Source organism: Cyclopterus lumpus, chromosome 21 (genome assembly GCF_009769545.1).
Source record: "Cyclopterus lumpus isolate fCycLum1 chromosome 21, fCycLum1.pri, whole genome shotgun sequence".
Lineage (NCBI taxonomy): Eukaryota > Metazoa > Chordata > Actinopteri > Perciformes > Cyclopteridae > Cyclopterus > Cyclopterus lumpus.
In genome coordinates this window covers 9,985,155-9,998,775 of record NC_046986.1, presented here as the reverse complement: position 1 = coordinate 9,998,775, position 13,621 = coordinate 9,985,155, and the positions used below count along the sequence as shown (strand labels likewise).

At 40.2% G+C, this 13,621-nt stretch overlaps 1 protein-coding gene across 1 annotated transcript in view; it reads right to left on the bottom strand.

Annotated features, from left to right (window-relative positions):
- Positions 1-371: 371 nt before the first annotated feature.
- Positions 372-13,621, bottom strand: part of hs6st3b (heparan sulfate 6-O-sulfotransferase 3b) — a 58,786-nt gene continuing 45,536 nt past the window's right edge. Inside the window, exon 2 of the mRNA XM_034562114.1 lies at positions 372-5,243. Coding sequence (XP_034418005.1) covers positions 4,475-5,243 — 769 coding nt within the window. The 3' untranslated portion in view covers positions 372-4,474. The remainder of the gene's footprint in view (positions 5,244-13,621) is intronic.

The following is a 13,621-nucleotide window of genomic DNA, read 5'->3' as shown; positions in this document are numbered from 1 at the left end:
TAATTGAAATACATATCTATGCAAGATCAGATATGGGCTAAAAAAAAATTTAACTGAATATCACACGCCCTAAAAGATGTTTAATGAAATCTTAAGTAAAGAGGTAACAATGAAACACCAAAGTATGGTTTACATTTTATACTACCGTGCCATTTCAAGTGTTAATTGTTAAAACAAATATTATTTCTCTTAACCCAAATAAGCAACAGACAGTTATGACCTATACCTTAAAGTAGCTTTCTTTGGTTTCCTTCTGGAATCAATTGTGAACATGTCTTTAGGAAGACAGACGTTCTGGCAAAACACCCACACACATATATATTCATTAGTAGATATCTAGGTTGAGAACATAAAAAAACGACACACATTATAATGTCATGGCCATTCGATGCATTTATTTCAGATATCTTAAGCAGAAGTCACTTATTTTGAAAAAAATGGCAGATTAAATATTACAAGCCAAAAGTATTTTTAGACTGTTCATTTCATCACAAGACTTTAAACATGTACATAGACATTCTTACACTAAGAAAGCTCTCTTCCATTAAAACTGAGGTGTTGGTAATACTGATATTTTTTCCACCAGACAAAGCCATTCCTTAGCAACAGTTATATTAAATTATATTAAAAAAAACAAATAAATACAGAGAAATCAGATTCTCAGAGATATGAAGTGGCAGTACAAGTTCATTACAATGCTCCAAACAAAGAGGCATGTCACACTTTTCTGGGAATGTCACACACACACACACACACACTCACTTTATTTACACCACCATAGTCTGAGAGTTTTCACTTTTACAATTTCAAAATTGGTGGAAAGTCTTTTAGGAAATCATTTGATGATAACAAATATTAAGAAATCCCAGAAATAATAAGCATTCACATTTCTATCTACATATATTGTTGATTATGCTAAGGCATGGATGCAAAGTAAATGAACTTAATTGGTCTCCTTCTTTTTTTGGCACCTAACTACATCAACACCATTCAATGTAGAGACTTCATTTTCTATGTTCAAAATGTTCAGCTCATTGAAGATATTATCGCAAGTACATTTTTTTGGGGTTTGCATCTTTCATACTATTATCAACTATTTAAAGTTTTTCGTGAATTCTTACCTCATTCAAATGAATGGACAGATTGTTGGGACATGGCATGCGGACTGGGGTTTCAGTGTTACATTTCTCTTCAACATTTCCTTTTCACTCTTCATACATAATTATTTCATCAACACGTATAGAGCAATGTGTGGTCTTTGGAACAATGTAACTTTCTGAGCGAACAGACGTCCACAGCGAGCCGAAGTGGCAGAAGTGCCATCTGTCCGTCGACTGCAATGTCGACTGATTCATTTCAGAAGCAAAGCATAACAGGGGACTTTTCTCAGCTCGCTCTACTTCCCAAACTATAACCACATATTTCACAACAGTCCACTCACTGTCAAAATGTAAAAATAAAGACATATGAATGACACATTTTAAGTAATAAAGTCGAGTTTGAGTGATGCTTCTCATCTTAATCTCCTATTAAATAATCTGTCTGACCCAAGAATCACTCAGCAGTTACCATCACCATGGCAACCTCTAATTGCAGGTGGGAACACACAAGCTGGGTGAAATGTGCTAATTATTGTTCTTTTCTGATCTCCGTGGTGTCGCATAGCTTTCTTACACCGTAACACTTACTTCTTCAACATGTCCAACCATTTCGGTTCCTTCCGTTGCTCTGTATTGACCAGTCTGTTGACTGCGTCTCACAGGAAGCGTTAAGGCCGCGCAGCACGTGCTAATGATGACAACAACGCAGACACATGATGACAGACACAGTAAGACACACCTGTCTTTGCAGCCAGCGATCCCACCGCAATGTTTTCGGAAATTTACACACAACTATATATGTATATATATAACTTGGTATATAGCACATTGACAGCAAGTGTTTCATTAATAGCTATACAGCACCTCGACTGGTTCATGCCGTGCTCATGCCATCTGTCACCGGGGAACATTGTAATTCCTACAGCTTGTCACACAGCAGTGCTGCTTGTTGGTTTATTAAAAGAAATTTCCAAAATAAGGCAATTACCATTTTTAAAAGAAATCCGTCAGTCTCATATCATTTATATATAACCTTTATCCGCAGCAGGCATTTTGACTTGAGCACAGGTGCTACTAATATCAACAACAATAAAAATAATAATACCAGGACTGAAGTAGCTAGATGGAATGCAGTCATCATTCATTGTATTATTCACACATGTGATTTACTGCTATGACAGGTCAAAATGCTTTTACTGAAAAAGTCGTGTGTAAAAACACAAAAGTAATTATCTTTTATTCTCTCAAGCATATTTTCTTAATCAGCTTATTACTATGAGCTCAGTTTTATGAATTCATTTTACTTAGGATTTTTAATGTAATTGACTAATTTAATTACTTGCATGGTGTGTTTTACAATGATGTATAAAACCAAGACCCAAACAATTCTGATGAAACAGATTGTTGACGGTTAAATTCTACCTAAAAATGGTGTTTGTTGTTTATTTAATCATAACTATTGTATGGTATGTAAAGTGTAATTTAGCATTAAGCAGAATATATCAAATGCATTTTATATAATTGGATTATTGTTAATGGTCAACATATAAGTAGCATATTTTCACGTTGCATGTATTTACAATCTAACTAGCAACTACAGCTGTCAAATGAATATAGTTGATTTCAAAGAGCCTTTGAATTGTATAAAGTAACAAAGAATGGAAACAGAAATAATCCAGAATGACCCTTTTATCATTTGATATATTTAACATTATTTGCCACCAACCTATGTCACTGCGACAATGCAAACCTGATGAATTCAGTTTTAAATTCTACTCGAAACGATTCACTATTCAAAGCTGTAGCTCCCATTGAAACACTTGAAGTTGTATTAATGTGCTATACACCTCGTCTTTGTTCTCATCCAGCCATCCACACACTCACTGAACTCCAACTAAGTGCATCCGTACAGACAAGTGCACCAATACAACTCCTGACAGCGTAAACCAGTATTCATTTCAACACATTCACTGCACGAGCTGCTAGATGATCATTCAAACAAGACGACAAGCAGGCAATTCTTGTAAATGAAATTAGACTGTGCCCTCTGAGGTATTTCATAAGTTACTGCAATCAGAGAAGAAACCAGAAATGGAAAGCAGCAGTCCCACTTCCATGTTGACATTTAGTGAACATTTAATTTGATAAGCAGGGATTTTGAGTGAATATGAGATAAGAGGCATAAAAAGCATCATTGAAGCCTATTTAAGCAGATAAAAACAAGCCCTCTTTCATCTTCACGTATTGCCACGCTGATTGGATTTGAAGGACGGGAAACTATCGGGCAAAAGAAATAAATGACAGACACGCTTTCTAACTGCTTTGAGGCTGCTGTTTTTTTTTGCTGGCTGGTGCTCGGCTGGCATGAAAGCGCTCCCGCTGCCCACAGTGCAGTCGCCGTCAGCTCCACAAACATGTAAAAGCAGCCGGTGTGACGGGGAGGGGCGTGAGAGCTGAATGCTGATCATCTCATTCACAGTCAGGCCATACACCCAGCCACACTGACACATTTCATCACCTGTACTATTTACCAACTATGTATCTCTGCAACACCACTACTTCAAAAATGTATTACACCTTTCCTTTTTTTTTTTCATGTAAAAGAAAATGTTTTACCTAAAGTACGGGGAAAGACTGAAGCTATGTCGCACAGCAGGATGCACTCTGTGTGACTGTACGATTGGCGTGGTGTGAACATGTTATCTTTGAGAGACGTGTTAAAGTCTGCAAGGTATTACATTTCAGAAAATTACACATATATATTGGATTGTAACCTAATAAGCATCAGATGGTCTTCTATAATTTGGTTTAAAACATGCATGCATACAGCATGGTCTCGAGAAAGGGTTTCATTGTCATTGATTGCAATTTATTTCATTAACTTTGGCTCACAGTATAGTACATCGTTTGGAGATTGCAATATAATGTTAATGTGGGACATGCAACCATCAGTTCCTTTACAACTACATCATTCAAGTGTTTTTTCTAGCAGTTGCATTCATTGCAGTCTATAGCAGCTTCTTTTGATTGTTTTTTTTCTTCTTCTTACACCTCAGTTTACTGTCTTATTCAACCAATGAGAAATGACCAAGGCCAAAATCAAATGACGAAAAAATGTATAAACAGCATTTAAAGATTTAAGACACCAAAGGGCAGTCCAAGGCAGAGCTGCTGTGAGACTCACAGACGTGGCAGTTTTCATAAAGAAACAGCAGAGCACTCGGATTACACTGAAGCTGAGAAACAGACAGATGCAGGAGACAGATTAATGGTGAGGCAAAAACAGAGCGACAGAGGATGTGCGAGAGAAAGTCAAAGGTTTAAACAAAGTCTGAGGAATCTCTCTCTTGCTCCTCTCTCTGAAGACCGAAGCCTCACCAACGGGCCACTTGGCTCGTGTAATCCTCAGTGGTGGTGGGGAAGTCCCTCTCACTCCCTTTCTCCAGCCCTCCTCCCCTTCTCCCGCCTCCATTTCCTCCCCCTTTATGTTTGGGCGGCCATGGCCTGCCCTGCTCTTTCTGCTCCCTCAGCCAACGCCTCTCCTCGCGCCTCTTCAAGCGCACCTCCTGGTGCTCCCTCTGGCGGGTGAACTGGAAACGCTGGAGGAACAGGTCCTTTGCGTACTCGTAGAGCTGCACATCCAAATAGTTGAGCTCCTCGATGCGTCTGCGCACGGGCTCGCTCAGGTCCACGTTGGCGGCTCGCGTGCTGTTGATCTGCGTGAACGCGGCGATGAAGCGCAGGCTGAACGTCCGCTCAAACAGGTACTGCGTCTTGCGTTGGAACTCAGTGAGGCCGTAGAAGGCCATGTTCTTCAGGTTGCTCATGGCGCTGCTCAAAAGAATGTGGTTGCGCTGGCTCTCGTTCATAGAGGACAGGTTGTAGCAGCCCACCAGGCTGAGGTCAGCCAGCATGCGGACCTGCCGGTTATTGGCGAGGTTGGACGGGCAGTTCATGAACTCTGTCAGCGTAACACCGGACCAGTCGTCCCCGTTGTAGCAGGTGGGCAGCTCGTCCTGGGTAGGCGAGCGTCCGTCGCACATGTGGAGGGCGGTCTTCCACGTGGCCCCGCGCTGGACGTGTTTCCACTCGCTCAGGTAGCGGGAGACCGGGTCTCGCAGCATGGTGATGTAGTAGAAGTTCCTGCAGCCAAAACAAACACAGTTAGAAGGCCCGTGAGCACGTCATCGACACAGAGGGCTGACAGATTGCACTGTGTGTGTGTGTGTGTGTGTGTGTGTGTGTGTGTGAAACTTCAAGGTCAAAATGCTAATTGGGAAACCGAAATCCTCACTCATGAGATTATTACAGTTGCATACATGTTGCTTGGAAATTGCACCAGAGCAATGATTTAGCAAAAATTGAGCGAGAGGCATTTCCATTCCACAGATTTCTCCCACCTGCCAACATGGAGGATAATTGGGAATCAAGACATAATGGTAATCCATGGACATACAGAAAGTGAGTCAAACTCCACCCCACTAAATCCAAAACCTGTCACTGTCTCAAAAATAACGAGGTGTCAGCGATAGTGCCTCAAATGTGTTGCACTTTTAAGTTTTAACTGCGGTATCCTACCAACCATTTGTCACCCAATCACAGCAGTTTGAGGAGAAAACGCGTTTAGCTGGCATTTTGGTGGTAAATGAGTGCTTTTTCTTTCTTCAACAAACTCCTCCCCGTAGAGCGACGATGTCCTCAATCATTTAAAAAGAACGGTCACCGAACGAGCAAGCGCAATGTATTTAGAATACATTAGAATAGATTCATTTTTGGGAGCGTTGACAAAAGGACCGTCAAAGAGAGGAGTGTGATAAATCTGTTTGGTTAAGTGAGCAAGGCAAGCAAAAAGCAACATTTTAAATACTGCTGCATGGGAACAATCCCATTTGATTATGGAGTTGGTATTTTTGCGCGAGTGACATCCCACACACAGGGGGGGGTTTCATCTGCCCTTAATGCCAAGGTTGAAGACCTCCCAAGGTGAATCTTTCCGCTGAACCGCAGGTATGTCCAGAGTGCACTCTGATGGAAAGCAAACATTGGACAGGTGTTGGCCAGGTAAACCTTTCCTCAGGTGATGTCCTGTGAGTGCAATGTGAATATTTAATGATGTAAACCCCCTCCCCAGAGCACAGCGAGGGCATATAAAGTGGAGTGTGGCGCTGAGATTTCACACCGACTCCAAAGCTGCTTCACTTCTTCCAGCACAACAAACATCCTCACAGTCTCTCCCCGGAGTGGAACTGAAAGAGCTGCAGTCTCCTGTGCTTACACTTTCTTGTCCTTCAGGGTTGGATTCACACTGGAATGTGTTGCCGAAACTTCATACAGGTTATCTTGAAGGGGGGGGGGGGGGGGGGGGGGTATACTTTGGCTTGGACTCTAATGTGTTTTTTTTCTTCTTCTCACAACTACTTATTATATTATTGTGCTTATCAGTTCAGCTGAATAGGCTCCAACACTGAGATTACATCAAGACCATTATCAGAGTCTGAGTCTGCCTCAGGAGTCTGTTCTAGAGCTGGAAGGCGAGCAACATACAAATACAGCTGCCTCTGTCAGGGATGATGGATTCTGAGCTTTGCTGTATTAAGAGTTTGAACATGTTTTTGTTACTATTTTTTTCTAGAGAGAAAGGTTATGTTTTCCACGTTTTAAAAGCCCCACCAATATGGCGTTGTCGTTCTATTCTGCTTTTTTATATTTTTCACAAAGACATTTTCACATGTGAATGATAATTTTTGATAACGGATTCATTCTTATTCTAATCGTGCTCTCTTTCTAGCTACTTCAATATTAGAATTTCACGCTTATTTTTGTTGTTAGATTAGATATGTACTTTATTCATCCCCAGGGGGAAATGTCTTTGAAGCAGCAGCAAACATGTTTACAATATATACCATAAAATAAAATAGCAGGGCAGAACATATTACATTTAAGAATTTAAATAATACTACAAATTTAAATTTAAATAAAAATGAAAGTGTATACAGTGTATTAACAGAATATCTTCTGGTTTTAAACTGTTTAAACGGAACCTCTTTGCTCTTATTTCATTGAAGAAATATTCTCCAGTTCTGATATAACCAATGCTATTGCAGCATGTAGGCTAACCTCGAGCCACTATTGTTGTTTAGGTCAAAGAGTCGCCTCTCTGTGTCGACTCACGCACCGAAGCCCCGCCCATCTGCCTGTGGTTCCCCAGAGGATGCTCATTAGTCCTTGCACTAATTACGCATTACTTGAAGCCTGACAAGAAAAAGATTGCTTGATTACATGTTCTCACCAGTGTCTAAAATATCAAGATATTCAAATTCAAGAGCACTTTGACAATGAGGTGCAAAGTCACACTGTGGAAGCTGAGATTTCAATTCCAAACGTTTGAGTCGTGGTGGGCTACTGTGCATTAAGGCTTATATTTGCGGCATACGTTTTGCTTATTTAACCATGATCAAACTATTTTCTCCCAATCAAAATTGCCCGACAATAACTCAAAACATGACACCAGTTTATAATAGTCTTCCAGTCCATAGGCATGGTATAAGATATCACCAAACATGGTTGATGAGGCGAACACACATTGAATACAGGAACATGTTTGAGTGTATTCAAGCTCATAAATAGCAACATTATCACACTAAACAAACTACAAGAATGCCAAAAATGTGTGATGAGTTTATCTGGGGAAGAATGTCCCAAAGTTACTCGACATGAGTGAGGCAAGAAGCTGCGATTCCAGCCCTGGTGGCAGCAGCTGCATTCTGGCACTTGCTCCTGGAGTTGGCTAGCTGCAGATACATCCTCATTAGACGGTCTCTGGTACATAAACACATGCAGCAAGTGTTGTTTGAGTGCACTCGACATCCCAAAGGTCAGTTGTAGACACCATCAGTGTCAAAATGCATCAGGATCAGTGGGTCTGCAGAGCTGTCTCGAGGAAGCTTTCCCTGAGTGATACAGATGGCTGTTTAAGGCATAGGGGGGTGCAGGGGGAGCTATCAGGCTTCTCTTACCTCCGGCCTGCATTATCATCAGTCCCACTCTTACAGTCAATTCAAACTCAATTTCAAAGGCACTGTGAAAAATGTCCACCACAACACGTACTGTCGGAATAATTTGACTTTGAATTATATATATATATATATATATATATATATATATATATATATATATATATATATATATATGTGATGAACATTTGAACATTTATCCAGAATATTTAAATGTTCTGGGGTCAAGGGTGAAATCTTCAGTCACACTTTGGGGATTGGAAACAAACACATTTTCTCTTTTATTTTCCGTATCAAGTCTTAAACAACTATCTCAATGAAGGATGTATCAGTAAAACACAACACAAGTGTGCAGCGCGATAAGGACCGGGTGCCACACACAATTCACACACATGTTTAAGAATTGCCACTTTTGCAAGTGTGTACATTCTGAGCAAAAACACACGATAAAATATCTGAGATCACCCTGACCAGAAATGTTCATCAACACCGGCAGTAACACTCTGGTTTATATTTAACATGTGATCAGTGATGCTGTGAGTGTGCATACGTGGAGGAAACAGAAGCAACAACTTCAACTTGGGAGTCCTGCAAGGCTGTTGTGTTGTGTCGCTGTTACTGACAGGAACATGCAGCGGGTGTAAGGGGAAAAGCTTTCTTTAATCTTTTAGAGGTATTTGGTAAATGGTCATTAAACATATTTGGGGGTGGGGGATTTGACCCTATGAACCCTGTTGAACTCTAGTTAATCACGGATCAATAATGGATTGGAGACATATTGCGACTCATTCCATCCTAGAATAATCATCTGTAATGCACCAGGAGAACGATATCACACCAGGGAACAAACTAAACAGGGGCCAATGAGCAGAGATCGAAGAGGGAATTTAAAAGAGTGGATAAATATGGAAACTAAAGCAGGGGAGCAGAAGGCAGAGCTGCTGCAGACTATAGTGACGCCGAATACTTCAAGTTAGTGTCATCTAAATGGATGCAGTTCATGGATATGGCAAGAGTTTGAGAAATACAGCATGTGTGAAAGCTATTTTTGACTGATATTTGAAACACTGAAATTTGAGACCATAAGAAAGATATTTATTTTAACCATCAAGTATATATTTTTTAATTATAAGCGTTGTCCTTGCAAAACTATTTAAGGGCAAACAACAAAACAAGACACAGGTTTAGGTTTTAACAGGTCACACCAGAAAACTGCCAAAACAAGTATACTCGAAACAGTCGGCATGCCTGCTAAAGACATTTGATTGCGATAGAATATATTCACAAACAATGTGATGCACAAAGGAATATGAGGGGGCTAATCACAGCTGGAAAGCATCCAGACTAATTGCAGATGGTAATGAAATTGCACATCAGTAGGCAAAAGATAACTGTCTGTAGCGTTCTGAAGTCACAGTTCAAATTGCATTAATTAAAAGACTTTGGTATGTTTATTACCCCGTGTACTAACTGCTGAAAGAGCAGTCGTGGGACACAGCGTCAACAGCCATGATGGCGGGCGGCTCTGTGAGGCCCAGCAGTGTTTTGAGCTAAATGCTAATGCTAACACGCTCAAAATATTGACAATGCAAACCTGTTGATGAGGATGTTGAGCAGGTATAAAATGTACCAACGCCAACCTCCTTAACGCCCTTACTCTGTCCAAGCACCGGACCTGAGGGGAACTTCTCCGTCAGTCACCTCTTTCAAGACTCAGCTGTTTCAATCTGATTTTAACCTGTCATGCTAGTTAATGCCGGTTTGTACCTTGTAAAGCGTTTAACATGTGCATGTTTGCATGCTAAAATATGCTAATTATCATTAACACAACACTGATAAAGTGAATTTTGCAGGTTTTTGGAGCCAAAAGACTGGCTCAAATTTAAATTGATAATAGCACGACTAGAAAAGTCAGAGAACCAAGTTCAAGTCATTCCAGCCTGTTCTTATTCCCAGGGCATCAAATACCTTTTCTGTACATATGTTGCGTTCTTTACGTTTTACGCACTCATTTTAAGCCTAAGCACGTTTTTTCCTGAACCGTACTTGTGGTTTTGTTACCTAAACCTAAACAAGTGTTTTTGTTTGAATTCACACTAAGAAAGTGACCCCAGTCCTGACCAACCGTCAATATGTGACGAGTTGGGATTAAATCAATTTGTATAAATTTCATGGCAATCCATCCAAAAAGTTGTCAAGACGTTTCCCTAAAAAAGCATTGTGGCAACCTCATGGGTCGATAGAGGACAATTGTGGGGATTACCAAAGTCATTACGATTCCTCTACTGGGGACCTTGACTGTCTCATGACAACCCTTCCAACGTATTGATGGACAGGCCAACATCCGTCCCTGGAGCCCTGCCACTTGTATGGCTATAAAACAGCCAGCTCCCTGTGAATATGTTAATTAAAACAGCCTCTAAATCCACAAAGGGACGTTTTTATCCAGAGCCAATGTCAGAGCAACAGACAACTGGGTTTTAATTGCCTGTAATTAACTTCAATGACACCATTTCAGCCCACTGCTTCCCGCTGATTGCATACGGTTATACGGGTCGTTGTACTTTTAGCCTGAGTGTATGGTGTTTGGGAGCAGATTAACTGAATTCACTCATCAAGGCGGTCATGTGTGGGAGTTGGATATCCTTGCAGATGCTTGCAGGTGGGCCAGACAAAAGGGAAAAGCAAAACAATATATCTCTGTGAGCCGGGCAGAAAGTTGTTCAGAGCAAAGGCTAACACAGAGAGCAGTAAATAAGTAAAGACAAGACCATGTCCCAGTACAACAATGCAACTGACTGATGTTGGTGGGATGTAGTGTGTGTGTGTGTGTGTGTGTGTGTGTGTGTGTGTGTGTGTGTGTGTGAGTGTGCGTGTGTGCGTGTAGTCAGAGTTTGAAGCAGCTGCTTTTGTGTCATGTAGAACTTCTACCTTGTGTACAGTCTGCTGACTTCTCTGATTTATCCTCACGATGTAACAGCCTTGATCTCTCTTCATTGCTCCTCTGCAGCCCAGGAGCATTAAGAAAGAAAGAACTTTAAACACCTTTTTACTGTCATTGGCTGAGCTTATTGCCTTTTTATGCAGTAGAACTGTGGAAGACAGATAACATCACAGCTGGTAATGCTGGAACACCTGATTCCGTAGGACGATAAATGAGTGTAAACAATTTAAAGTCTATTTAGTTATGTTCCGTTGTTGCTTTTTCTCTTTTATGATTAAAGTCTTACTGCTATCCCTACAGTATACACTGTTTTGTTTATTCCTCTAATGGCATTTTGAGGCTTTCAGCATTTCTTCTTTTTAAACAATATTTTCTTTATTTTTTGCCATTTTCGCAGCATAACATACAACAGAGGTCCCGCGACCAGATTAAAGCAAAATACATTACAGTTACGTGCCATGCGCCTGAGACCATTAATCCACCGTAACATCCCAGGATTTACCATTAATGCAATTTAGAATAACTAAAAGGCTCTGATGACAAATGATCTCAGTGAGCTTCTTACTACGGCCAATGGGAACACTTTTTAGTGTTTTGGGTATTACACGACTGTGTTGTTTTCTCTGAGCTCATCTCACAGCTTTGACGAGTTCAGTTTGATTTAGCAACATCTAAATACAAATGTGATAACAAATGTGGAGTTTTCAGTTAGCCTGGATGCAACTAGTCCAGCTACCTCATGAATAGAAACTGGAAAAAAAAACAGTTACAAGAATGGATGAGATTGAGGCAGTTGTTCAAGTCGACTCCCAGATATAACAACTCATATTTCTTTCAGCTTTGTGAGAAACGTGAACTGATCCAACCGCTACCGTAGTTTCTGTGTCAACCGAAGATGAAATCTCTGGAACAAATACGTTCCTTGTTTGTGACGGACGAACAAGAGCTAAACAAAACAAGACGAGGGCAGTAATCGGCTAACATGAACACAAGGTCAGGCTGAATAAATGAGGAGAAATATTCTCATTATCAGGCTAGTTTTCAGTGTTAATAATAAATCCCTACAGATGTTTTTTCTCCCACACTCTAACCTTAGTATTTAACTTACATTATTGCTCTAATAAATATTGAATGTTAAATATAAATACTTATGACTTGACTGCAAGTTCTCAGGGGCTTGAAAGAAGAAGAAAAACTGTCACTCTTTAAACAAGTCCGCATTAACAAGTACGGCTGTTAAATAATTCTACTGGTTATTAAACTTACATTTCCAGGGCCACTTTATCGTATGATTTCTGACAAAACTAGCGCATAAGTTAGTAGGTAGAATAACAAGTGTTGGTCACAAAATATGACCTATATGATTCCACATTCAGTATCCTCACTAAAGAGGAAAAATAAACCAAAGGTTGAGATGAATGTTTCTAGGAGCACAGAGTAAAACCAGGAGAATGGGGCATTCCTGTCATTTTGCACCTCACTTGACTCCTGACCTTTTCTCCACTCTGCTTCTCCCCCATGTCCTACGTTAGTGTTAGACATTAGTGTTCCCTCCGGATCCATAACCTTTGCTTAAAGGTTGTCACATTAATCATGCCGCTGATTTCGCTCGTCAATCTCCCTCTCCATCTCCTGTGTTTATCTCTTGCTATGCGGTGCATCATCTCTCCTCACTGCCCTCCACTTCAGACTCTGCATATAAACAACCATCACTCTCCTTCGTCACTCCTGGTGTTTTTACGGCCTGTTGCATGCGACTCCTCATTCAGGTAAATCATGGCAATGATGAAGGTTTATGAGAGCGGAAGGCAACATGTTGAAGTCTGAAGTGTGTTCACTGAGACAGTTTATAGAACTTTATCGACCTTGTCTCTGAGAAAGTACGTTCATTCAACTAATTTACAATAGCAACGTTTAATCAGGATTTTCATTGTGTGTAATAATGTTGTTAATTAACATACAGTATCGAGCAAGACGCAGACATTTTCCTGTTTACTAACATCATTTTGAATTTGTTTCAGACTAAATATCTGATCTTAAAATACAATATCCTCTCATAGTGTCATTATGGGATTTTATAAATGTTTTGTAATGGTTTAGGCATTCACAGCACTTGGGTAAGGTTCAGGGAAATTGTGTTCTGGTTTAATGCAGACGTTTAATGCAGACTTAAAATGTTAATTTTAAGGAATAGTTCACCCAAAAACAATATAAATATATATATCAATACTCGCCCAGAACGTTTTATTACCTTTTTTACTGTTTTTCCTTTTTTTTCTAGGACCATAGAGAGCCTAATATGGTGAGTAACTTCATATATAGTTTATGGGTGAAAAATGTGTCTTTAACGAAAGCCATGATCTTTCCGAACTTGAACTAAAGTGCTTTTGTTGCCTAAATCTGACCCCCATCTGCAACTGTAGTGCGGCAGATATATGTAGCACTTCATTCACAAAAAAGAGTTTACGACTATATAAATGTAATTTCTAGCAGAGAGGGTTGAACCTTATATACAAGGACAAAACTCTCCAATTCTCTGGTTCTTTTGCCCCACAGCCCTCAAA